General features: G+C 40.1%; 1 protein-coding gene across 2 annotated transcripts in view; it reads right to left on the bottom strand.

Moving 5' to 3' along the window:
- Positions 1-26,233, bottom strand: part of sos1 (son of sevenless homolog 1 (Drosophila)) — a 57,953-nt gene that overhangs the window by 2,644 nt on the left and 29,076 nt on the right. Inside the window, exons 9-22 of one of the 2 annotated variants that reach the window (XM_036587090.1) lie at positions 24,259-24,386; positions 21,200-21,491; positions 19,303-19,669; positions 10,427-10,508; positions 9,183-9,305; positions 8,915-9,018; positions 7,532-7,754; positions 6,021-6,140; positions 3,910-4,072; positions 3,626-3,743; positions 3,303-3,475; positions 2,868-2,984; positions 2,002-2,275; positions 684-728 (exon numbers count right to left, since the gene is read on the bottom strand). In XM_036587090.1, coding sequence (XP_036442983.1) covers positions 684-728; positions 2,002-2,275; positions 2,868-2,984; positions 3,303-3,475; positions 3,626-3,743; positions 3,910-4,072; positions 6,021-6,140; positions 7,532-7,754; positions 8,915-9,018; positions 9,183-9,305; positions 10,427-10,508; positions 19,303-19,669; positions 21,200-21,491; positions 24,259-24,386 — 2,329 coding nt within the window. The remainder of the gene's footprint in view (positions 1-683; positions 729-2,001; positions 2,276-2,867; positions 2,985-3,302; positions 3,476-3,625; positions 3,744-3,909; positions 4,073-6,020; positions 6,141-7,531; positions 7,755-8,914; positions 9,019-9,182; positions 9,306-10,426; positions 10,509-19,302; positions 19,670-21,199; positions 21,492-24,258; positions 24,387-26,233) is intronic. The other variant, XM_036587091.1, reaches the window with a different exon arrangement.

The following is a 26,233-nucleotide window of genomic DNA, read 5'->3' as shown; positions in this document are numbered from 1 at the left end:
ATGAAAAACAGATGGACACATCACCTAACACATGATCCTTAAATAAAGACCCCCCACCCTGCCTTTCATTAACACAATGCCACACTTGCACATCTGGTAACATTCATTCAGTGGATCCCAACGAGCTGCCGTCACCAACTGTTTGACTAAGCAGCACAGTGGAGACAGGAGAAGAGCAAGAGTGGGAGAAAGGCATGGACACACATACACCAGCGTGCAGACTGGACACTGTGGCTTGGGCATGCACTGTGGGTGTAGGTCAGAGCCCTCAGCTTGCAAATAAATGAAGGAAGCTAAAGACACTGTATGACTGTATGATGTTATTGACAGGAAATTTGTCCAACAGTATGTCATACGGTGTCAGAAATCATATAAGCAAGGCTAACAAATGTCATTTACCAAAGCATTTTGCTAATTGGTGTACATAATCTTCCAGTACTTGTTAGCTACATTAGCCTCTTGGCTCCAGCGCACAACTATACCAAATGTTTTAGCTGATCGACTACATCTGTGATACAGGGAAAACTGTTTACATCTGACTTTTCACCGAACAACCATCTTAACCGGATTACAATCAAAAATGTATGGCTCTGACGAGAGTGGGGACGTTAAATGATGGTGATGGAAGTGAGAGAGAGGGGGGAATGAAAGACAAAAAGAGGAGAAATAGGGCTTATACTAACGTGGGCCGTGAGGCAGAGAAACCGGGGCAAAAATGGTGTCGCTGTCTGGCAGTAAAAAGAGAAGAGAGAGATACCCTGAGAGCGGGTCAAAGAAAATGAAGTTTAAGAGGCATCCGTCTGAAGCAGAGCAAACCTGGGATACAATAACCTCAAAAGGAAAAGCAACTAAAATAAAAAAGCAGACACATGCTCGCATATATACACACACCGCTTAGTATTAATTCAACCATCCATCATTCCACCAATCAAAAGCTTGGTATACTGGCAGTTAATATGCTGGTTAAATGTTGGAGAACATGTAAAATGGGTTAGTTGATGTTAGTGTAATTGTACCATCATAGGAGCAAGAAAGCGTTTCAGGGTGTTTTCACACTTGTCGCAAATAGCTCCACACCCAGAACCGACTCTAGGTTCGTTTCGGGTGAAACGCAGGTGAAAAAGTCCTCTGAATTCTGTCTGTTGTTCAATACCATGTGTCACCTTTTTTCAAGATCCTGCATAATTCAATCGTTGAGATGTGAACAAATTCATTAATAGTGGTTTGACATATAATGGTTAATTCTAGGGAAAAGTACAGACTTGGATTTCTTAATTTTTTTTTACCGGTGATGAGAGGAACCATGGGTCACAATGTCTATAATACAAATATTATGGTATATAAAATAAGGTACATGCGATTCTTTGACAGATTCTATCAGCGATTCCACAAAAGTATACTAAACGCTGTTAATTACTGGTTTATTCCAGCATGACATTTTCTGGCACTTAACTCCAGCACTTGAGTGTCTGTGGTAATCCACCCTATTGTGAGCTAAAGAGGGTTCGGGTCAGGTGTCAAATTTAGTGTACCAGTGAAGTTCTGGGTACTGGTTGGGCTCAGCCTTCAACTTCATACCTGCACAAACCTTCGGTCCTCATACAGGAATTTGAAAAAGGGAGTAATGTGATCAACTGGACCAATCGCATTACACAATGAACACAACTGCGACCGGATAGCTTTTACACTGCAGATCTCACCAAGACTTGACAAAGTGACCCCCGACCACTATTTCATGAGGACCAGGGATCAGTTCTTTGGACTCTACCTGGGTTCCAAAACGTCTTTCACACACGGCCAAATGTGGGGCAAAGGACTCTGGGTCCAGAAAAGAGCTGTAAAAACACCCTTACCACACTGTGCCCACAAGTATGAGCATGTGGCCTGTAAATGCTCTTGAAGCTGATAAAGGGAATGTAAACCTCATATTGTTCTATTTTTAATAGGCTTTAACGTGTGCATGCATGTATCTATAGCATGTGCTGTTGTGCATATACGTACTAGAGTGAAAGGGGCTTGAAGGGCCTTGTGGAGAATCAAAGACGCTGCAGATATCAGTGGAGCTGGAGGCTGCGGAGGCGGGTGGGGGCGTGAGGGGTGTGCGGGGTGAATTTGGGGCCGATGCTGCGCTGCTCTCCGTCTCGCTGTCAGGAATTCGACTATAGCTGATCTTCCGGGGTTCGTTCTGCAGCGGTGTCGGGTGGCGCATGGTGCCTGGGCGACTGGAGGATGGACGGACACCCGGAGACTTCAGCGGGCAGCTGTATTTCTTCGGCTGTAGGTGGGTGCAGACGTGAGAGAGGAGGCATAAATAATGATGCTGACGAAAATTATGCAAGAAGAGTATTTTGGACATCAGAAAAGTTTTTCAGTAGTAGCTGCTACTAGCGAGTAGCTGCAGATGCTTCGCTTTAAGATGGTTTTATAAAGTATGTTGTGTATTTAAGCAAACTCTTACACTGTGCAAGAGAGTTATTACAGTTTTGGAATTTTCATTTGGTTTTCGTCTTTAGTTTTATTTCAATTTTGGAATGCACTAATAATTTTAGCGTCCTAAAAATAAAGGTTTAGTTTCATTTTTTAGACAGTTACACTTCTAGGCTAGTCTTAATGCACCAAAAACACAAATACTAAAGCAGTTCAGTAAATATTGGACAATACTGTTTTGATTAAGTTTTATGTTTTGGAAATCTGTCATTATTTTATTAGAGTTAAAAGTTTTTCATCACATTGGAATTGATGAAATCTCTCACTTCATTACTAAAATCCTTCTCTGACTATTCCACAGCTGCCCACAGCACAGACTAGTGGAAATATTCAATCAGACAGGTACTCTACACATCCCCTCATCTTGCCACAGCACTTACAAATCGAGGAAGCGACCGTGCATTGCGAGGCTCAATCTCCAGAGACTTGTTGAAGAGATAGTCTGCAAACTCCTTCTCCATCATGTCCTCCATCGGGTTAAGGTTCTCAAAGAATTTCTGCATCATTACAACCACGGTGATGAAAGAAGAGACAAGCAGACAGAAAAGAACCGATGTTAGTCGTGGCTTTGATTCCTATTTGAATCATTATCATTAATCATGTGGTGTATTTACCAGTAACATAAAACAATAAGAAATTAATAAAAAATTTGTTAATGAAATAAAAAAAAGAATTTTAAAAAGGTCCCCAGAAAACACTGTCTGTGCATGAAACGATGCATGAAGCCATACTTTCATTTCTGTATAAAAGAGCTACATTAAATATGATTTTCATTAAATGAAACTGTAAAGAACTGCAGTGTAATCATGACTGACCCGTATGTCGTTCTCCACTCGTAAGCAGTACGGCTGGTTCTGGTACTGCTGGATCTCTCCCGTGATCTCTGCTACTTTCCGCCGCTTACTGAAGTTAATCAGCTCTTTACCGTGCCTCTTAAGGAAGTCCGGATTGCCTTCCTCCGTTTTCAGAATATTTGTTAAATATATTCCTACACACAAATAAATCATAACAAAATACATTCAGTGAAAACAAGAATGATAACTTTTCCAATCAGTTTCATAAATGAAACAATTCACACTTCTACAAATTCACATATTTGGCCAAATGAAACTTAATTAAACTAAAATACAGAACTTACCAAAGAAGGGTACACATGGGGGGTTAATGGACCTGAGTTTGGCTAAATACTTCTTATAATGGTCCTCACTGAGTTCATGTGCCTCTTCTAGGATCTTCCTCTGTCTGCTTGGTATTTGCTGGAATAAAACAGATGAAGAAAAAAAATTCAATGCACACTAAAATGTATTTGATTTAAAGCAGAAAGGGGCTTCAGTTGTTTCCTCAAATCCTCAAAAAAAAACACAGGACAGAGGTTCAGATTTTAATCCTAACTGTGTCACTTGCCATTTACACAATGCTTACCTCAAATGTGTGGTCGAGTCGGTAGACAGGTGAAGAGTTCATGGCGCTGACCACCTCCAGCACTCCATTAAAGTTATTAAGCTCCTGAAAGACCTGCAGGATCTCAATAATGCGTGACACCACGGCTACCCTCTCCTCCAGGTTCTCCGTCTCCACAATACACCTGAGGAGGACACAGCCATTCTATTATTAACTGCTGTAACTTCTTTATGCATAAGAGACCACAATGAACTTTCGCAAAGGACCAGTCGGTGAACAATCAAAAGCACTTTTGCTATATGCGAGATAAGTGAACTACTAGGGATGGATATCTTTACTCTAATGTACAGATATGTCAAGTTATTTTTAGTATTAATTAATTTAATTGGATATTTGAATAAGGCATATGTAGTTCAGAACAGGAAAAAAAAACATTATCTTACAAGTTTTAAATTGTGTTTGTAAGTGTTTGTAAGTAAGTGATGTAGTGCTGCGTGGAATACTGAGACGCAAGCAGCAGATGTTGTGTTTCATGTTAAGAGAAAGGCTACATCCATTCAGGAAATATTTCAATCAAAAAGATGACAAATGTGTACCGTGAGTTATGCACGTTATTGTTCTGTAGGTAAGCTGGTAGTGTGATGAATCACACATCTTAAAAACAAAGATAAACCACTATGGCATCGTTCACATTTGGTATTAACGTGTCCTGGGTGTTCAGATCATAAACAGACAGCACTAAGTACATGAATGAACGGCATACAACGCGTTAGAGACACACAAAGGTGGTTTGAGTGATCAGAGGTGGTCAAGGACACATGACCACATAACACTTATAGTGATGTGTCTTGGATAGTATCTTTGACAGGATCCCCTTAACCAGTTGAGTCATCACACACAACAGGGACGAAAGCAGCTGGGTAGCTTCATTTTGCGCCTCCCCTGGTGACTGTTTATAAATCACTAACGGTTCATGTGGTCTAATCATTTGTAACAGGCCTTTCCTTTACACGAACACAGACTCATGCTACATTTTTATCTCACGAGAAACACAGCAAGAGACTGATGTAGTAAAAGTGGGCAGTTCTCTTACTCCAGTCACAAAATTTGATCACTGGAGACGAATTTTAGACACATGGAACGCCAGGTGTGAACGGCTACACGCATTGCTGTCCACTCATGATCGAACCACTTGATATGGATGTTAATACTAAAGCCCATTTCACACCAGATGCGACACGTCGCGCATGTTAATCTGGAAGCGCTACACGACACACACACACACACACACACACACACACACACACACACACACACACACACACACACACACACACGCATCGCAAAGCAAGAGCGGTAGCTGAATGTGTTGCGGTTTTCATGTAATATAAACGTCTGTATCGTCCGTTTATTACTCATATAAGCTTCATGTAGATGACAAAGAGATCAACAATAAAATCTTGACTAGCTGCCTTGACTGTTGCTGGCTTTCTCATCAGGTGATGTAGCTCTACATGAAGAGGAGGAGATGCCTGTGTGTTCACAACATTAACCTACTCAAGGGATTTCAGTCAACCTGTCAGAGTTAAAACTAGATTTGTTGATTTGTTTATTAGCCTAGATTGTATATTATAGCACAGACATTGCATTTCTTCACTGTTTCTGCATAGAAACTACTAGCATGCCATACGCGGCAGAAATAGACCCAAACATATTTTTGTGTTTCACGTGTGGGTTATCACCACCGTGCTGCGTGAGGTGCGCAGCCACTGAAAAAGACTACATTGATTAATATAGGAGAATATTGCGTGCGGCACATCATGCGGCAAGGTAACCACGTCTGGTGTGAAATGAGCTTAAGTGTGAACAGGGCCTAAATAATTGGATCACCACTTGCGCTGGCTACACATAGTAAACAAATGTTAAGTGTTTGCATTTTGTATTCATAACAATACAGAATCTTTTGTCTTTGGGATTTTCAGATACTATTGGTATAAAAAGGTGGATATTCCAAAAGCAAAACGATTCAAATACCCATCCCTATCAGCCACCCTAAAGTGAAGTTTGCCAGGTCTGGCCCATGATCATCAAAAGCCAGCTGGTTTAAAACATGTCCGGTGGCAGTGTCTTACTTCTCGAACCACAGGGTGAGGTTGGTGGTGTGACGAATCATGCGCAGCAGGTTGGGAGAGTTCAATTCTTTGTCCTCTTTCGTCCACACGCTGCCCACCAGCTCTGACGGCTGAACTGCCCTGAAGGAGAGAGATTTTATTAAAAAAATAATAATAAAAAAATTTGAAAAAAGTTCAGGTTAAAGTTCAACAAGTTGGCCAGTTTCTCTAGGAAAAGCAGAGTTTGAGGACAACAACAATCTCCAAAGCCAGAGCTGCATGCCCCTCCTCTCATCTTTCCCCTACTGGGAAGAAAAGTGATCTGAGCATAACAGCAAGACATTTCAGTACTGGAGGCAATTTGAGGTTATTAAGGGGCAGCAGGGAGAGTCTTAGAACCCGCTGTTCTAGAGTAGTGCTTTACAGTGTGATGAAAGGCTCTAAATGTGCCAGTGTGGCATTAAAATCATTTTACTCTTTAATGATACCTAACAAATGGTTTGTGTGAGCACAATTCAAATGAAGCTGAATTAAAAAAACACGTTGTTTAAATAATTAAATACTAAGGCTGCACAATACTGACATTGGAAAAGTCTATATCAGGGCTGCCCTAACTGTGGTTTGATCTGGCCTGCCAGAAAGCTACGATAACCCTTCCCCCTAATGTCATGAGAGAAAACATACTTTTATGCAATACATTTTACTTATTAATTTCTTATTTTCCTTTTAAAATGAAAGTATTTTGGTTTAAAACATGCCATAAAGTTTTAAAAAGGTCAGGTCTGTCTGTTTGCATGAATGTATGCAAGTATGCATGTAATAATGTCACATTAAGAGCTCACCAATATGTTTTCAGTACACTGCAATTGCAATATGTATCTATATAGTTGCAGTGTGGTATTTTGTCCATGGTGTGCAGCTCTTATAAATGCTAAAAACATCCAAGTTTCAGTATAGTTACAGCCTAAAGCCATGACACATAGTACACCGTGGCACTCTTAGTCTAAACAATGCTTTAACATTGTTTTAACTACAATGTTTAACTCTGGCTTTGACCTAGCAAGCCTCTGAAGAGATTGACTCCCAGCCTACAGAGCTTGGTGCTTGTGGCTGCTCCCATTCAAAGCCTGGGAGGATAATACGAGGCATGGCTAGGGAGAGGGGCTTCGGTCTCAAGGGAAAAGGAGTACCTTGGGTAAGACGGTCATAGAGTGTTCCCACAGGCCAACAGAGGTAAAGGGAAGTGTGTCCCTACAACTCTGTATGTGTGCGTGTGTGTGTGTGGATACACAATGTGGATACACACTGTAGATACAATAAGTTGTACTCCCATGTCCTCCATTGTATTAAAGTGCCCCATTTTCTTGGCTGATAGTTGGCAGGTGATCAGAAAACAAAAATACAAACAGGAAGTGGCCAAGCCCTTCCCTCATGTTCAATACACCGATTAAAACACGGCATGTAAATCTTATCACTTTACCAAAGTCAACTTTGCCAAGGAACCTTTCAGAAAGAAGTGTGTGTGTGTTTACCTGTAGAAGTCTGACTCTAGGAGCGTGAGCTGGCGAGCGATTTCAATGGGGTGAAGGGTCATAAGGTCAAACTGATCCATCTGGCCAGGTTTGCTGATGTGCCACTCGATAGGTGGAGGTAAACTCTCAAAGGTGATGTTGTGGCTCGGGCCGTTAGCCTGCGCTTGCTTCTTCCTCTGGATGATCTTGGTGATGGACTCGACCCATTTCCTCATGGCTTTACCTGCAGAGAGGAGCAGGAAAAGAAGCCCTTCAAAACCAAATCAGCGCCTGCTCTAAATCTCCTGAAACATACTGACTGATAGTTTTCTTTATATCTGGTGTGTTTCAGATTTTTGTATTTCAAATATTAAACTGAAAATTGGTAAACAAGAAAAAACCTGAAATAAACCAGCTGGTCTGAATGTTTAAAGCAGGGGTGTTAAACTGTGGTCCTGGAGGGCAAGACTGGATCATAATTTGGGGATTCTCCAACTCTTAATGGGTCATTCTAACCAAAATAAAAAATGTAACCATCACTACATCCTTTGTAAATAACCTTCCTCGCCTTCTACATCGGTGCCGCAGTCATCTTCAGACTGGGTTTCTCCAAGACTAGGAAAATCCCCTTTTGATGATGTATCTTGAAGGTGAGAGGAGCTTTTTTAAAACCTGCTTTCAGGGGGAAATTTGTAGGTGAGCTGGTTGAATTTTCTTTCTTTTTTTCCCCCAAACATTTGGTGGTGAATGCAAAAAGAAGGCAGATAGCCCATTTCACACACACTGGCAATTAACTGCTGTGTTAAATCAAGTGTGTTTGAGCAGTGGAAAAAAAAATAAATTAAAAAAACAAACAAAAAAAACAAACAAACAAAACAAACTGTGCTGGACTGGAGTTTGTCACCACTGGGTTAAAGGAACAGCTTGACCAAACAGTGAAAATGGCAACATGGCTTATGAAGAACAAAAGCTTTTACCCACCAACTGGCAATACAAATTGGTGGCTATAGAACTTCACTCCCTGTTAGCAACATTTTCATTTTGGACTGAATTAATTATTTGAAGACCAAATAAAGATGGATAGGAAGATGTTAGATAGGGAGTTAGAGGACAATTCACTGTTCTGTCAAAACAGAGACATTAAAAGTATGTAGCACGTTTAACACAATCTGCGCAACAGTTAAGAACACCATGTCATGTTACTTGTAACATTACCATGCTCTCTTATTTAACACAGGAAGTGTGCTCATTATTTTATTTATTTTTGTTTACACAGAATTACAGTTATTATTATTATTGCTGCATTATCATGCTCTGACGCTGACAACGTGTTAAAACAGTGATAATATAAAAAGTGTGATGTTAATTAACACAACGCAAGTGAGAGAGTGAAAGAGAAAGTACCTCGGACCATGCCGATGAACTCCTCTAGCCGGCGCAGCAGCTGGGCATCTCTCTCAAAATCATAGAAGTGGTGCTCCACCCAGTGCCGGCACACATTCAGCACCCTGCAGGGACACAAAAATTTTCCAACATATTAACACTCAAAAGAGGAAAAATATTCCATCAATCATCCCAACTCCAATAACTTCATATTAATTCATACTTCTGTGCTGCAACAATGCATTTAGGACTTTAGTGGAGCCACAACTTGTGTGTATATATTGTGCACCTGAGTTGAACAGGCTGGACGAACTCTTTACGGAAGCGTTTGAGCTCAGCACTGAGTGGCTGGTCTCCGTTCTCCATGGCCATCTGATCTGCCTCTGTGGGTTTGGGCTCCGGAATGTCAAACCTAGAGAGCACATGTGCACACAAGCATACAACGTAAATGCTTTGTTTTCAAAGCTTCTGTAAGTATCAGTGTAATACTAGGATGAAGTCAAGTAACTTGGGCCAGTTAAGTTTGGTAATGGTATAATAGTGATAAATCTGAAAAAAGTATATTTGGGGACTATTTTGTCTCCCAAAGCCGTGCATATACCTCTCTGCCACGAATGGGTTTAAAAATATTTCATGGGTTTCAAATTTTAACTTCAATATAATGCTGAAAAAATATATATATATTTTTAACATGATTACTGTTGTATTTTAATGTTATTCCAGTTTGCTAGATTATACATAACATTGTTCAGTTGTTTTGATTTCAACACCCAAATCCATCTCTACATCGTTCACACACACCAATTTTTAAGCACAATTTCTCATGATATTTTCAAACAAATATGAAATAAAAATTGCTTTGTTGAGAATTAATTATTTTGGCTCATTTTACCTAAATACATTTTACCATATTACTGTGTGGATGTATTGGAGACAGATGTCTAACACTTACATAGTCACAGAACTTAAAAATGTATTTATTCTAATATACTGTCAATATAGAATAAAACATCTGCCCAAATGATAAAACTCACAAAAGAAAATTATGCTTTATGTGCTGAATTATTATTAATTGAGTTTAAAAGGATTTGCCAAATAGTGACCCCATTTTCCTGAGCTCACCCTACAGGTTTCACCTACAGGTAGGGATTAAATTGCAAACAAAGAAAAAAAAACTGTTTACATTAAGAACTTCCATTTTGGTGCATCACTACTTAAAAATAGGCTTAAAGTTTGCAAGAAAATTATCGAGCATAATTCCAAAACTGCAACATTTGTAGTCCGTTTGACTACAAACTGGTTTTGTTCACATGATCACTCACAAAAACTATTATAATTAAGCTCTGTAAGTTGTTGCTCTTATGAATGTTAAAGCATTAAAATCCTTTTAAGAACTGTTTATATTTACATTTGGTTTAAAATTCAATATTTTATTGCTTTCACTTTTAAAAAGTCTGAGGGAGTAAATTTCTCTTGGACTCTAATTCTACTTGAGTCCAGCACTTCAGTGTCTGATTGTATTACTCTTCTCACCTCTCCATGAGAAGGTCCAGCAGCTCCTGTGGTTTACAGAATGACCTGTAGGTGGTGAGGAACGTTCGCACAAAATTGGGATCTGCAAAGAAAAACCAAACAGCCGTTAACGTTCATTCCTTTTTTAAAACGCTCCATTGTTCTCATTTGAATGTTGAGTCTGCAGTCTTTTGTTTTGTCCTGTTTTGCCTCATATTGTGTTGGTCAGTGGTTGGCCTCCTGCTGTGGCCTTGAGCTGCACCTGTTTGCACTGCTACTTGATGAAATGTATGAAAAAAAATAAAATAATAAGAACAACAAGTAAAAACATTACTCTTGAACAAATGACAGGCTCTACTTATCTGGACTGTTAAATGATGAACTGAGTGAATTATAAGTAAAGGAACAAAGCGTATGGTTGTTTTCCAGACACTGAAAGCGATTACGTATTCATTGAAATTTCCCTTCTTGTATTTGCAACACCTCAGTTAAGAAGGTGCCTAAGCCAGCACACTGAGGATGCAATAGTTGGCTGCACCAAACAAAACAACAGAACACTGAGTGAAACGGCAGGCAAAGCTCAAAGCACAGCCAAAGAACCCTTCTAAGAACCCTGAGAAACTTCAAGTCCTGGCAAACTCCTGCTACAGAAACTGCTGGGACAAGCACAGACACACCACACAAGCTCAGTGTAAACCTGTAGAGGGCTTCTATCAAAAACTATGCATTAAATTGAGTAATCGTCCATCAATGCACTGATTAATCTAAACGATTCAACCTCAAACAAAAAAGCTATAGTACAGATATAATATAAAGTTTTGTTTTTTTTTCCTTAACACCAATTACCGAACATGTAAAGCCATGCTAAAGCCTTCCTGAGCTTCTTCTAAACATGCAAGACCTGGTAGACACCAAAACTGTCACCATCAGATAAACAATACTTTCATCTTTCAGACAGAGGAGAAAAATCTTCATTCTTTTTTTCAGATCTGAAAACATCCACAGGTGTTTCTGTCCATCCCTCCACCATGAGAAGACAACTTAACACTATGGGTCTGAAAGGATGTGTAGCTGTCAAGGAAGCTGCTGATGTTATCAGAACAATGGACTCGCCATCCCTGAGTCCAGATTTACTTGGATTGTGAGAAGCTAAAACTGCCATCAACTGAGATTCAACTTGAGGCATGGAAAAATATCTAACAAATCAAAAACCAAGTCTCCTGAACAGAATGACAACTGCAATAAAGGCAAGCTGTGTACACACTAAATGCTAAAAAAAAATGTGATGCATCTCATTTTCTGTTAAATATGTCTTCCTTCTTTCTTCCTCCTTCTTTCCTGATGCTGAAAAATTAATAACTGAAGGGTGGCTTCTGACTTTTGCACAGTGTTGTATGTTATGCAAGTTCTACCAAACCACAGCAAGAACAGAGATGGCTTATATGGTTCTGACCAGAACCATAAACATGTTCATTTTCTACAGATGGCTTTTTTGTTATGATACAACATTACCTGCCATGCTGCAACAGGTTAATGGACAAAGGTGCTGCAAATATCAATTGAGAAACCCCTTAGTTTAAAGTTAGGGGTTAGGAGCAGCATCTCCGTCAATATTCACAGCTCTTTTTTCCATGCATGCTCGAAATGTTCAAAAGACGGTGCTGATGTTGATATTAAACTCAAGGTATTTGTAAAACTCACACTATATGTACACAGTCTAATGTTCTGGTAATGATCAATCATAAGAAACCAACAGCAGCATTCAGAAAGCTTTATGGCTACATTAGGGTTTTGTAGGGTTTTTGTAGGGTTTCTTAGGCACAATCCCATTTCACCCCTCGCCCCTACCACTTAGCCCTTAGCCCTGTGTTTGGCGTGTTCAGGTGTTGGGGTAGGGTGTCTCAATTTTTGTTGAGATAGAGGGGTAGGGCAAGGTGTTAGGACTACATGACCCTCCAAACAGAGTTTTTTTCAGAGGAACACTCCAGAGTGTTATGAGACAAAAAGAAAAACTGGGAAGATGGCTGCGCGAGCATCCAAAGAAACCCACAAATGTGAGTATTTTCTCTGTTAACAATTACGATAACCATTGTATTATCTTAGCTTAATGTTGTTTCAATGTATTGTGGTCCTTTTCTTCATAACAAGCATAAAACAAAATCACTATTAGTATGCTAATGTCTCAGTAGCTCGCTAGCTAACTTTCCCGTTCCACCTAAAATAGTTCAGCAGTTCTGACGCCTGAAGCGCCAGAATGTAACTGCTGCTCCATTTAAGGTGGAACGGAAAATTTGAATGAAAAGCTGGTGAATGGTGATATGAAGCTGAAGTCAGCTAAAGAATTAGGGGTGGGCGATAATAAATAATTGCTACTGTGTTTTGCTGAGGGTTACAAACACGTTAGACTGAACAAAGCACACCACCAAAACAGCTGTGCCGCATTTTAAAAAAGGCAATCGTTTAAAAGTATTGACGAGAGCCGCAATGTAATTCGAAAGGTTTAACCACTTCAACTAGGGACTTTTCAGAGGCCACATACTGTTGTAAAAGGGACTCAGAGAAAAGTCATTAGCCTCAGAATAATCTATCAAGTTTGTGAACACAACGAGACATGATAAACATTTATAAAAACTCAACAAATGATTATTAAAAACTACACTGTGCCACAAAACGTCAATGGTGGGAAAAGTGCTATCTGGCTTTCATTTACAAAATCACACAGTCCGACAGCCTGATATTTTTCATCATTTGTGTGGGATTCAGGAAAATGATTTTCAAAAGATAATCAGAAAACCATTTAGAAAGTGATTCTTTTTTTTCTTCAATTCACTCAGAAAGACAGAAGTAAATAGCCTTCCCAGTGAAGTGAACCACAACCTTTTCATTGTTAAACAAATGAGCAACATAGTTACTTGATTAATCACACTGCCTCCCAGCCCCCCGACAGCAGGCGCTTTAATCACTTCATCATTACAGAGTCAACAAATGGTTCAGTTGCAAAGGTTTAAATGCGTTAAATTACTGTAATTAAGCATTCGCGCTTTGGGGGTTTATATTTGTCTTACATTTATCTTGGGAGTTTTTAACGTCCCTATTGTGAACGTATGAATGTGTATATATACACACACATATGTGTGTGTGTGTCTGTGTGTTTGTTCGTATGATGGATCTGCTGAGTTTCTGGGCTACTCTGAGAGGCCAGTGTGAAACAATAGCAGCCTCAGTATGCGTTTACAAACAATCGGCCTGGAATTATTCTGGCCAGGAAACAGACGCGGGTCTGACGCACAAGGCTGCCCTACAACACACACACACAAAAACACACACACACAAACATCTGCACACACAAGCACTTAAAATAGATGCGAACTCGGCACCATCAGATCTTGGAGTCTTGGTCACAAACTGACTGACCAAATGAACCCAGAAAAACACACCAACGAGTATGAAGTTATAGTGCTGGGTATCATTACATTTGTTTAATTCTGACACAAACACAGATATTTTCGTTTTGATAATGATTTCTAAATGTCACCTTTCAAATTCACACAATCTACACTCGTCGTCCATTTTCACAAGTCCACTAACCATATAGGTGCACTTTGTAGTTCTACAATTAGACTGTAGTCCATCTGTTTCTCTGCATAACTGGTTATCCCACCTTTAGCCTGTTCATCAATGGCCAGGACCCCCACAGGACCACTACAAAGCAGGTAGTATTTGGATGATGGATCATTCTCAGCATTGCAGTGACACTGACATGGTGTGAAATGAGAACCAAAAATATTCAGCCAACAGTGTCCTGTGGCCAGAAGCTGACCATCAATTAAAGACTAGAGGATGCACAGCAACAAATGAACTACCTTTTCTAACTTTACAAATACAAGGTGGACCACCATGCTAGGTGTGTTTAACGAACTGGAGATTAAGTGGACCACTCTATTAAACAGCAGAACCGCTGTATTTGACTGTTTGCTTGTACCAACACAACACAACACAACAAGACGTTTGGGTGCCCCTGGTCAAATTACATATTTAGTTGACTTTCTAAATGAATATAACTTAACACATCCTCTACACAGAGCACATCTCTGCACATTTTCATACACAATTACAGTTTATTGGCTGAATTCAACATATTGCGGAAAAGAAACATAGAATGTGACCTGTGCAAATGCTATTGCACATTATGCATATTTTGATTTTCCAATATGGTAAACACTGCCTACAGAAATTGTGCATTTACCTTCACAGGAAAATGCCATATTTAAGCTACCAAAAAACATTTTTATAAGCTACACTAAACAGGTCACAAAAAATCTACTCCTAAACTTCCAGTCACAGTACTATTAGCTGACTTACAGACTGTTGCTTATAGCATGTAATTTGGGCAGCCAATTATCACTCCAGACTTTGAAACATGTATGCTTTATGGCTCACAGATACTATGACTGAATACTGAAATTTGGTACTGAATGAATAATAAATGACATTTCGCATGATAACACTGAATTCTGACACCATGTCTTGTGAATGTGGTTGTTTCCATACCTTTTTAGAATACAAACATCCTGAATTTGTAAGAAAACCAGAAAAAATAAAGCTAATGTACACCAAGTGCACAGTGGTGAAGGACACAGTGTGTAAAGTGCTTTTTCTGAAGTGTTCATTATGTTTAATTTTATAAAACTGAAAGAGCAGAACCCTTTTATTTTTGGCTACTGAGGTTAAACTTAGGGCCAGGTTGAGTGTTAGACCTAGAAACCTCTTATTACATGTAGGTACTTACATATGTTCAAAACACTATATGATACATATTTACCATGTGCCTGTGTGTGCGAATGTGTGCGCATGAGGACCAGCTCATTGGAGTTTTATGAAGATCAGGAAAACAGCATCCATCAATCATCCCACCCAACTGTGTGGAATAGTGGGGTCCAGCCATAAGGGGAATTGGACAGGAAGCACCTTTTTCCCCCCCTAACTAATGCCAAAAGACCATCAAACAACACACACAAAATACATCATGTTCCTCAAAAGTCCTGTTTCCCTCAGCTTGTTAGAAATCACTGAGGACTACAGGCCACTGGAGTCTCTGGAGGAAAACTGGGACCTATACTTACCCCACACACTCTCAGACAGGAAGTTTATTTAGGGGTGTGAACAGCCTGGACCACCCATTATAGGAATCCTCTCTGACACACTGCAGCTCACACTCAGTCAATAGAGATCTACACACAATAGCCAGATGGGTTCACCCCTGCTCACGCAGTGCAGGTTGGGGAGGTTTACAAGTAGGAAACTGTGAGGAGTATAAATTATCTTAATTTTCACAAATTGATTTGATTACTTTTGCACAATTAAAAGTCATTGTAAAAAAATAATCAAATCAAATAAAACTGGAGAAACTATTTACACAGTAGGACACAAACAAGGACACAAAGTGTCACTGATGTGAAGCACCAGCATGTGGTACCCCAAAGTCCTAGAAAGCACGCACTTCTTGTGTATCTCGTGTGTATCCAGATAATCTATTCTGGCACATGGATACTTCACTTAATATCATAATGGTCAATTATTGATTGGAATCGATTCTAAAAATTCCAAAATTGATGCAGTTGAATCCCAACGACACATCAATACATCCTCTAGATCTCCTAGAAATATTTCACAACCTAAAAAAATGTTGATTTAGTTGGACATCAATAATAAACAAAAACAACTGAAGCTAAAAATCCTGCCTCCGCACATAAAAGGGACACTACTCTTACCGTGTGTTGCATCATTTTTGTTTCTATTCACAAAGTGTAAGCACAAATGAAAGTTTTGTACTTTACTCTTGTCTTGTTAGATCTATAAATAGACGTATGATTTATTGGGGCTTAATGGCCCTGTCACAAGCTTGTGTTTGATTAGGTAAAAGCCGCCCATAGAACTGTGAGGATTTGGGTCGAGTTATTTAGGCCCTTGTTCTAATGGATTTACCCTCAGCTGCTCAAAACACACACACACACACACACACACACACACACACACACACACACACACACACACAACTTCGGTACTTCAGAGAGGAAATTAAGCAAAGGAAAGGTCCAACAGCGCTGACAGAGAGTGGGTTTGAACCTGTGCTGAAGAATAGCTGTCAATGTCATTTTCTATTTTCCCCTCTAGCCTCTTATCAGCTTTTAAAAAACGCTATCAGTGCCACAATGACACTTAAAACAAAGCAGGTCGGCACACTGTGTTTCTATGACGTACAAGGTGTCCAAATATTTAGTGAGTGTGAGAAAACAGCCTGAAATAGGAACAAGATGACGAATGGTGGAATTGAACAAGGAGACCTTTGAGCCTCTCGTTTTTCACGCTTTCAGTTGGTGTCGTCAGGGCTGGGCATTGTGAAACTGGGGTGGTAATGCGCTTTAGTGCTGGATGGCAAACAGACAGTGGTGTTGGGTAAGTGGTACACCAAGCTTTAGAAAAACCCTACAAACGCTGAATAAACCATAGAGAGTTTTCGGGGAAAAAAGAATTAAGATTTCATGTTATCAAACTACCAGTATAATGGCAACACACGAGTGGAAATACTAGCGTTGCGATTACGACAAAATTGTCAAGTAAATTATGAAAGAGACAGACAGTCAATTAATCAATAATAAGTTGCCAGGATATTTACCATTAGTTACAGCTCTAGTTGCCTGTTATGTTAAAATTCATCAAATGCCACCCAGCCTTGTATACTGTCTTCAGTCTGGTGTCAGTGCTGCTCAGCCACAGGCTCTGTGCACTTACTGTCTTTCAAAGCTACTGAATCAGTCAGAACTGTTTCTCTACTGATTTCCACAACTAATGCTGCTACTTACTGTCCTTATTTGTGCAATTACCAGAATTGTAGCCAATGAGTGGCCATGGATGGGCAGCACTACCTTAACCACCCCAGTTACAGAAAGTGAGACACTCAGCCATCATTAATAAAGCATCAATTACGCTTCATAGTGAAAATCTGCCATCAGGGCAGTTATCAATCAGTTACGAGAGTCTGATGATGCAACATTTAATAATTAGTGTGTCCCAGGCAAGTGAACGTGAGCTGGGTGCCTTCAGCAATGCTGCTCTGTGAGTTACATTATGAACGAGGCTATTCGATAGTAAGATTCAATGGTAAGTCTTTCAGTTTACTTTCGGCAATCACCGTACTGATGTAATATATTTTATTCATGTGGAGATTTTAGTTCTGTACCAAGAAAAATGTGATTTTAATACGGCGATGCTATTTTATTTATTTTTTCTTAGCCACCCCAATAAAATCTTTGGGTCTTACTTGGCCACCCCATTTTAAAAGTTCTAGCTATGGCCCTGGTCATTATCACTCTTCTGGAACATCAGAAGATGCTGATTGGTCCAGGCAAAAAGTGGACTTTAGGGGGCGTTCAGTTGATGCCTTTTTAAAAAGTGAGGTGTGCCTCATGCTTAAAAAAAGTAAAAGGACATTCAAAATCTGAATATTTGTCAAATCCAATGAGAAAACATACTTCTAAATGAAGAATATGCATTCGAAAGCTACCACAGCTGTGGCTCCTAATACCAGACAGCTACCAAACGAAGGGAAGAACATGCCACTGTTTACTCTTAATAGAATAAACAGCTTTTTAGCAACTTAGCCATTCTGAACTAAGCAATATGTTCACAGCAGGATGTCACTTGGGTGGAGATTTTAAAGTAATTCTCATAGGTATATCAGAACATGCCGAGGTGCGAGTTGTCAGTTGTGGTGCACGTTGCATTGACCACAATGAAAAGAAGTGCATCTGAGACAGTTTGAAAAGGCATCATCTGAATGACCCCTTAAGAAGCAACATAACAACTTGTGAGATTTGGACTAACCCTGTGGTTCCCAATAGTCCTGAAGCACAGTTGTCCTGCACACTGCTGTAATACACTTACATTAAACCAAAAAGGATTTGCTAATTAGCTAACTAACTGAATCAGGTATAATACAGACCTTTTAAATAAGTGGCTGCAACTTCAGATCATTAGCCCAACAATAACAAAACACTAAGACTACTAACTCACTGAACAAGAAGACATTCATTATTATTGAAGATTAAATGTTAGCAGCCATTTTGCAGGTGTAGTAGCCAGCAGTAGCTGTAATTGTAACAAATACAAATTTGCAGCAAATTGTGGATAAACAGACACAAGACATCTGGTCTGTTATATATTTTAACCGAAATTCTAAATGTGTATAATTAAATGGATAAAAAGTGAAAAAATAGTCCTTCAGAGTGGTTTGATTTAAAAAGCTTCATTCTAGAGAACTGTTCACTATCATGGTGATAGGAACCACACGTCTCCCTCTAAAAGCTAGATCACAGAAGGCTATTATATGAAATGAATATGCTGCCTGATGGCTGAGACATTGTTTACCATAATATATTAAGCTTCTTACCTAAATACATTCATGGCGGAGGTCCATGCAGGGCATCGTAAATCGGATAGTAAATAAAACGGCTGTGTTTTCGTTGTAGATATTGTGACCTCTGGTTCTCATTGCCACCACTGTAATAAAATCTGAGTCGGTTTCTCTATAATGAAACATTTCATATTAAACCACTCTGAATGACTCCGTTCACATCTCAAAGACTGACTCATGAAAACATAATACAAAAAAAAAACAAAAAAAAACACATATTTCTCTTTCATTGGGGGAGAAAATATAAAAGACAACACTTTAAGGCCTTAAATTAAATCTGATTGATTTAACACTTCAAGACCTTTGAGGAACCTGCAGTTACCCTGAAAATATTCAAGGCAGAGGTACTCAAGAAGGAGAACCAGAAACCACTGAAATAAACTATAAGCAAGTACACTGAGGGAGGAACACCGCTTGCCCTTACCTGCATACATGTGGAAGGTGAGCCTCTCGATGAGCTTAAGCACCGTGCCAGCCTTGATGATGGGGATACCAGACTTGGACTGTACATTCTCCTCAAACACCACATTCTCCTCTGAATCAGGCTCAGCAAAGCGATAAATCTCAGCCCCCGGCAGCCTCATCTGCTCCTCCTTCTCCTCCTGCAACATGGCCGTGTCCAGCATGCGCTCCAGCGTGGAGCGGTACTGCAGTGAAATCAGCGCCGCCATCCAGCCGTTCTTCTCCTCCGCAGACTTTGCAGCAAACACCACGCTGTTGCCGTCCTTCAGGATGATCTCGAAGGCGTGCCGATACTCACCCTCCTTGTCGTCCTTGTCGTTTATCTGGACCTGGTGGAAGGAGACAGGGCTGGTCAGGGCTTAGTCTTTTGGGATTCAATGTAGTATGTCTAAAAGTTTAGAGGACACCTCCTTCTTCTGAAACAGCTTCTGCTCTTGTGGGAAGGCTTTACCCAAGATGTTGGAACATTGCTGTTAGGTTTTGATTGCATCCTGCCACAAGTGCATTCGTGAGGTAAGATACTGATGGACGATTAGTTCTGCATCACAAACATATTGGATGGCGCTCTATCACTCCACAAAATAACATTTCAAGCTTTATATCCCTCTAGCTGATGCTTGGGATAAGGTATGGTGACCTGGCTCATGTATAACTTCTCCAGAGTATCCCAATCTACTGGCAGTGCTTTTCTGTGGAGATTACATAAGCCACGTTTGCACAACCGAGTCATCACGTCAGCAATGGTGCACCTTAAAGTAGCTGAGTTTACTAATTAGAAGGAGTGTCTGGATAATTTTGTACATAACAACCTTCTCCCTTCTTTGGTAATAATGAATGTATTTATTCATTCACGTCCATGTGCCCAAAAACTCCAAGCATAAGCATTAAAAGCAACTAGCAAATCTGTTTTACATCTCCACATTGACATTGATGTTAATAGCCGTTTAAAGTGTTCAGCCAAAAATCTTATTTACAATCAATGGTTTCCTCGCCAAAAAGTAGTCGTGTTTAGAATTTCTACCTAATGTAGCTAACAAGCCATGGAAGTTCATGGCCACAAATTAGCATTGCGCAAACTACATGTCTACATCACAAACTGTCATTCTTTTTAGATCACACATTATTTTTGTTACATAATAGGATATATGATATACATCAAAAAAGTTTTTTCTGAAGTTTGGTGACTTGGAAAAGACATTAAACAAAACGGGTACAATGATTTAGTTAAATGTTGAATGATTCTTATTCCTGTTATCCTGTTGTGTAAATTGCATTTTTGGTCAAACTGTCTCTCTACTCAATCACATACATACAAAAACATATATACATACATACATATACATATATACACATATACATACATATACATATATACACACATATACATACATATACATATATACATATATACATACATATACATATATACACATACATATATATATATATATATATATATATACACACACACACACACACACACACACACACACATATATATATTACACACACACACACAAAATAATCTGTATAATAATCTAAACCACTAATAATCTGAAGCTGAGAATTTTCCTCAAATAGTGTGTTGCATTCTGGGAAACCCCAGGAGGCTCATCAGTGCCCCTGTAATAATCCATTGTTTTAACAGTAAAGGGAAATAAAATAATGCATGTGCACATTACATAATATTACTTAGCAAGATGTTTAAAAGTTAATTAGCCCTCTTGTTCTTTGTAGTCTCTCTTTCCCAAAATGGCAATTACAGCCTCTGAAGCATGGTCAGTGGCTTATTTGACAATCCTTGGCAATATCCAATTACATCGGCCTACCGCCCAGACCTTCCATCCACCCATGCTCACCTTGCGCATGAAGAACTTTTCCTTCAGCCTGTATTCGGCGGCACTGGCTCCAGGCAAGCGTGGCTGCCCGTGGTTTGACTTGCAACAGATCATCAGCCCGTCGAAGAGGAAGATGTGGCGCTCGTGCTTGGCGCCCACCCGCGTCAGCGTGCCCTCCATGATGAACTCGTTGCAGCACTGGCCAATGTCTTTGCCCTCCCAGCCATCGATGTTCCTCTGGATCTCGTTCATCTTCTTGATGGCCAGGTGCTTGCCCTTCATCTGCTGACTGTAGAAGCGGCAGGCCGACTCGCTAGAAGGGGAGCAAGAGAGGGGGGGGAAATAGTGGTGTGTAGGTAAAAAAAAAAAAATTAGTGATGGAAAGCCAAAATGGAGGGAGGGCAAACAGAATGGGGGGGGGCAAATGTATTGGTCTGTCGTTCACACAATACCTCTACATACTAACATTGTCTTACAGCACTGAAAATAGAAGCCTTCTGAGATTGAAAGGAAAACTGGCTTTGTCTACAGTCACGGTGGCTTCAGCCAAGTCCTGGAGGTTTCTCAACAACTTAGGCCTGTGTTAAGTCTATCTAGTGTGAACTGAGCCAAAACAAACATATAAAGCAGCCCCTCCAGAACCTGAAAAAGACACCCAAACAATCGATCAGTTCAACTAACAGACTAAGCTTACTTAAAAGACTACTCAAGAAAACCAATTGACTCATAATACACTTGAGAATGAAGTCAGCATCCGCCCATTGGCTCCCATTCTAGTTGTGTTTTGAATCAATGGGTTTTCTTTTTCCAAGTACAGGTAAGTTTACTACTATGACTATCTCAGCTAATCCGCTGCATGTTACAGATGTGGCAGGTAGAGACTAGGTTGAAAAACTGTAGAGAATGTCTTTAACGGATTGAGTGAATCACCTATTTAGAGCTGAACTGCATTATTCCGCTTCAAGGTTTGATTGCAGAAGTTTTTTCTTTCTTCTCTTCGAGGTTATGATTTTCTGGTGTTATAAAAATCAATCAGTGGAGGAAGGGAGGGAAGGGAAAATCAGGAGGGGATTTACTGTAGCTAGTGGTAGAATGGCCGTCTGCATGGGACTAGCTATAAACAAGTAGGGGGGAAAAAAAGCTTACTGTTGTGTTCAGGGACGCTCAAGCGCAGACGGCTGCCTCACTCCTCATACCAGCACCTCAAAGTAGAGCGCCAGCCTCACTCGGCCTGCCACCTGCACACAGCGGCGCTGCAGGCAGGGCACAACTACACTATAACCTCTCAATATTCAACACAAATAACGCAAAACATCGAGTGGCAAAAAAACTACAGCTCGACGGTCATCTATGGTACTAGCCCTGATAAGAGTTATTATCTACTGGCATATATTTCTAATAAAAATCTGTAAAAATAACTAAAATAAAGGAGTAAACTGCAGAACAAGGACCCCTTAAACTATACTCTCATTCCTCTTTACATAAATATGTTACAAATAAGTTTGATAGTAGTTACCGAAGAATTCACAGCAGTGAGTCTTTAATAAACCTGCTTAGTTTACACAGTTAATGCCATAGTAGTAGTACGATTCTGAACTTTTACACTTTTGCCTTTTGCTCAGTGGTGCGACAGAGCTTGCAGCACAGGTTGGCTCTTTGTTCTAACTCGCACACAAAGAAACCAAAGGGGACGGGAAGGCAGCTACTAGCTACTGATCCACCAACACAGAACGTCATGTGCCATTCTGACTGTGTATGGAAATAATTCAAAAAGCACGTACCGTAAGGTAAGCCATCCTTTCCCCATAAAAAACACTAAAGTCACCAAAAAAGACAAAAAGAAAAAAAAAGGGAGAGAGCGGGAGATTTCAACGTTAAATCCCCATCGTTGATGCCATTACATTCCTCAACAGTAACGAACAATGAACAAGACGCAGATGGCTTCAGAAAAGAAAAAATAGCGGCGAGGAGAACTGAACAAAAAGCAAAGTCTCCAAAGAGATGCTGAGGTCTGCTTCACAAAGGTGGTCTGAATTTTTCTTGCTCTCTCTCTCTCTCTCTCTCTCTACACTCTCACTCATTCTCTCTCGCTCTTTTTTCCCTCCCTAACCTGAGAACAATAACAGCCGGGCTGGACAACCCAAACCCTGACGCAACATCCCTGGGACAACACAGTGCAGGCTGACCCCAGCGCTCCCCCCCGTGTGCTGCGGCTATTTTAGGGGCAGGGGGGAAACTCAGGACTGAGGCTGGGTGGAGTGTGGAGGATGGGAGGGGTACAGGAAAAGAGTTGTGTGTGCTTGTGTGTGTGTGTGTGTGTGTGTGTGTGTGTGTGTGTGTATAAAATCTCATTTGAGTTACACGTCCAAACACTTTATAGGCTGAAAGGTGTGTGATGTGTGTCGCAGTTGAGAAACTCCTCCAGTCTGTTGCAAGACTGAGACAGAACATACATCTGAGCATATATGTTTACGTATACACTGGAACATATTCTCTCCATTGAAGTGAGGTCTGCATTTAATGAGATCCATTTAATCTGTCTAATAAAATATTCTCCCAAAGTAACTTAAACTTTAATGTAAATAAAATGCTGTGCCAACGCGCACCCCTACTCTTTCGCCAATGCAGAAGAGACCACTCTGGACTGCCACCATTTGAAGAGGCAGAGGTGCTTGCAATTTCAGTTATTGATAGTTCAAGTTGAATAGCCTACTGCGCACAGAACCATATAGTCATACTCTACACCATGCTTTGGAGCAATTCAGGTTTGCCATTTATTACGCACCACTCCAGCTTAAAACTGGCTTCAGAACTGCTGGAGGAGATGGTTTAAAGCTTGTGTGCACCTCAAACTGCTGAGAATCTTTAGATAGATACCTTTAAGTCGACACCAGCCATAAAAAAAAAATGCTGTTTTCTTTTTTTCAGAATACGCTACAGGCATACGATGATGTTAGCGTTTCTGTGCAGCATTAACATCCATACATGAACCTAATCTTACCCATTTGTGTGGAATCAATCTCATGACCCACACCAAAATGCCCTAACAGTAACGTGCGTGTGTGTGTGTGCGCGAGTACCTGAGCCTCCTCTTGGCCAGGCTTTTGGAGCAGATCCTCTCCATGCTGCTCTGCAAGTTGAGGAGTGCAGTGATGGCCTGCTTCAGACACTCCTTATCCTCCTCATCCTCACTCTTCTCCTCCAGTTGCTGTAAGTCACAGAACAGAGGGTGTGAGATAAGGAAAGGAAACAAAAGAAAAAGGAAAGAAGGGAAAGGAAAATGAAAAAGACAGAAACAATGGTTAAAGAAATAGGAAAGCAAGAAAGTCAGAAGTAATTTTATTTAAGGAAAAAAAAATGAATTGAATTAATTTATGAAAAAGGAGGGGTATACATGAAATAGACTGGTGTATTGGTAAGCTGGGTGTGTGTTGCACTACAGGATAAAGATGCTGTAAGGCCTTCCTCATGAGCCAGATTAGGCCAGAACAGAACAAGCTTACTCCTTCTCTCTCTTTCGCTCACATTCGTCCTCACTACCATTGCCTTATTAGAGGCCCGAGCCAAGTACATCCAGATCAAACAGTACAGCAGCAAAGGACCTCAAACATGCAGCACTGTCTCAACATTAAAAAAAAAAAATAGTAAAATTAACACATAAAAAAAGAATCTCCTAAGTGGACATTTAAGATTTAAGCAATATACCAGCCCCCACCCCTAAGCCACCAAAACTTTCTCTATTCAGCAGCGTAAGCTGGGTACAGCGCATCCCAGTAGGCTCCCTCCATATGTGCTATTCTGAGGCCAGTGTTGCCATTTTGTACACAATGGTTAGGATTTTGGTTTGGGCAGGCGACACTGGTCCCAAATCAGCAGAGAGGGGACTTTAGAAGAAGGGATTCAGAGAGGCATTTCAGAGAGAGATTTACATTCCTCTATGCCCTCCTGCAAAAGAATCCTGAAAAGAGGCTTACTGCTGCAGGGCCCGATCGAGCGCTAGAAATACTTCGCCAAAACAACGCTCTTTAAGGCACGTGGTGTGGCCCTCGTGACTCCTAGCAGAACTACTGAACCATATAGAAGATATGTAGAGGAACGCAGCAGCGCACAGGGCAGGCAGGGTTAAGCTGGGCTTCATTCCTGCAAACACAGATTTACCTTACACAGACCTTCTACCTACTGATCCCATTCCTCTTATAACCACCCTGCTAGCAGACTGTGCTGTGTTTATGGCTAGCAGTGGTGTTGTAAGGAAAGGTATTTTACAGAATCGTTCAAAAGAAGCCAGAGAATGGATAAAGTCCGTCATATCTAATGCTGGAAGATGCATATCTAATGCTGAACGATTTGGCTTAAAATTTAGTTTACAATAATTTTTCACAGATGTAGTCAATCAGCCAAGACATGTCTGTTGTCCAAACTTTGCTTCTTTAGTTTTAAACTGAAGCTATGAGGCTGATGTTGTGAACACTAGAAGTCAATAGTGACCCCAAGTTTTTTCATAAATCCATTCCTCCAAAAACATCTCTCCCGCTTAAAACAACATTCAGGTCTTCATTAAAAGTAATGCAGACTTGCTGATGGGATTAGAACACAGTATCACAAAAAATAAACAAAACTAAACCATGTAGCTGAGCGCAACAACAGTTGAGTGACTACTGTAGTCTAGTGCGGGTTCGCAATGCTAGTGTTTTAGTTAAAATGCTAGACTAAAGAAGCACAATTTGGACATCAAACACATCTTTGCTGATCCACTACATCTCACGTAAGTAGAAAATTGATTTTTCACCTAACAATTTCTGTGACTGTAGGTGACTGTATTACTAAAACCAGTATTACACACGTCAGCACAGATGCACAGTATATTTTGTGACTACATATACATATACACATATATATATATATATATATACACATACATACACACACACACACACACACATATATATATATATACACACATATATATTTATATATATATACACACATACATACATACATATATATGTGTGTGTGTATATATATATATATATATATATATATATATATATATAT

This window comes from Colossoma macropomum, unplaced genomic scaffold (assembly GCF_904425465.1).
Source record: "Colossoma macropomum unplaced genomic scaffold, Colossoma_macropomum, whole genome shotgun sequence".
In the NCBI taxonomy this organism is placed as follows: domain Eukaryota; kingdom Metazoa; phylum Chordata; class Actinopteri; order Characiformes; family Serrasalmidae; genus Colossoma; species Colossoma macropomum.
Note: the sequence above shows the minus strand (reverse complement) of the source record. Positions and strands in the feature narration are given on the sequence as shown.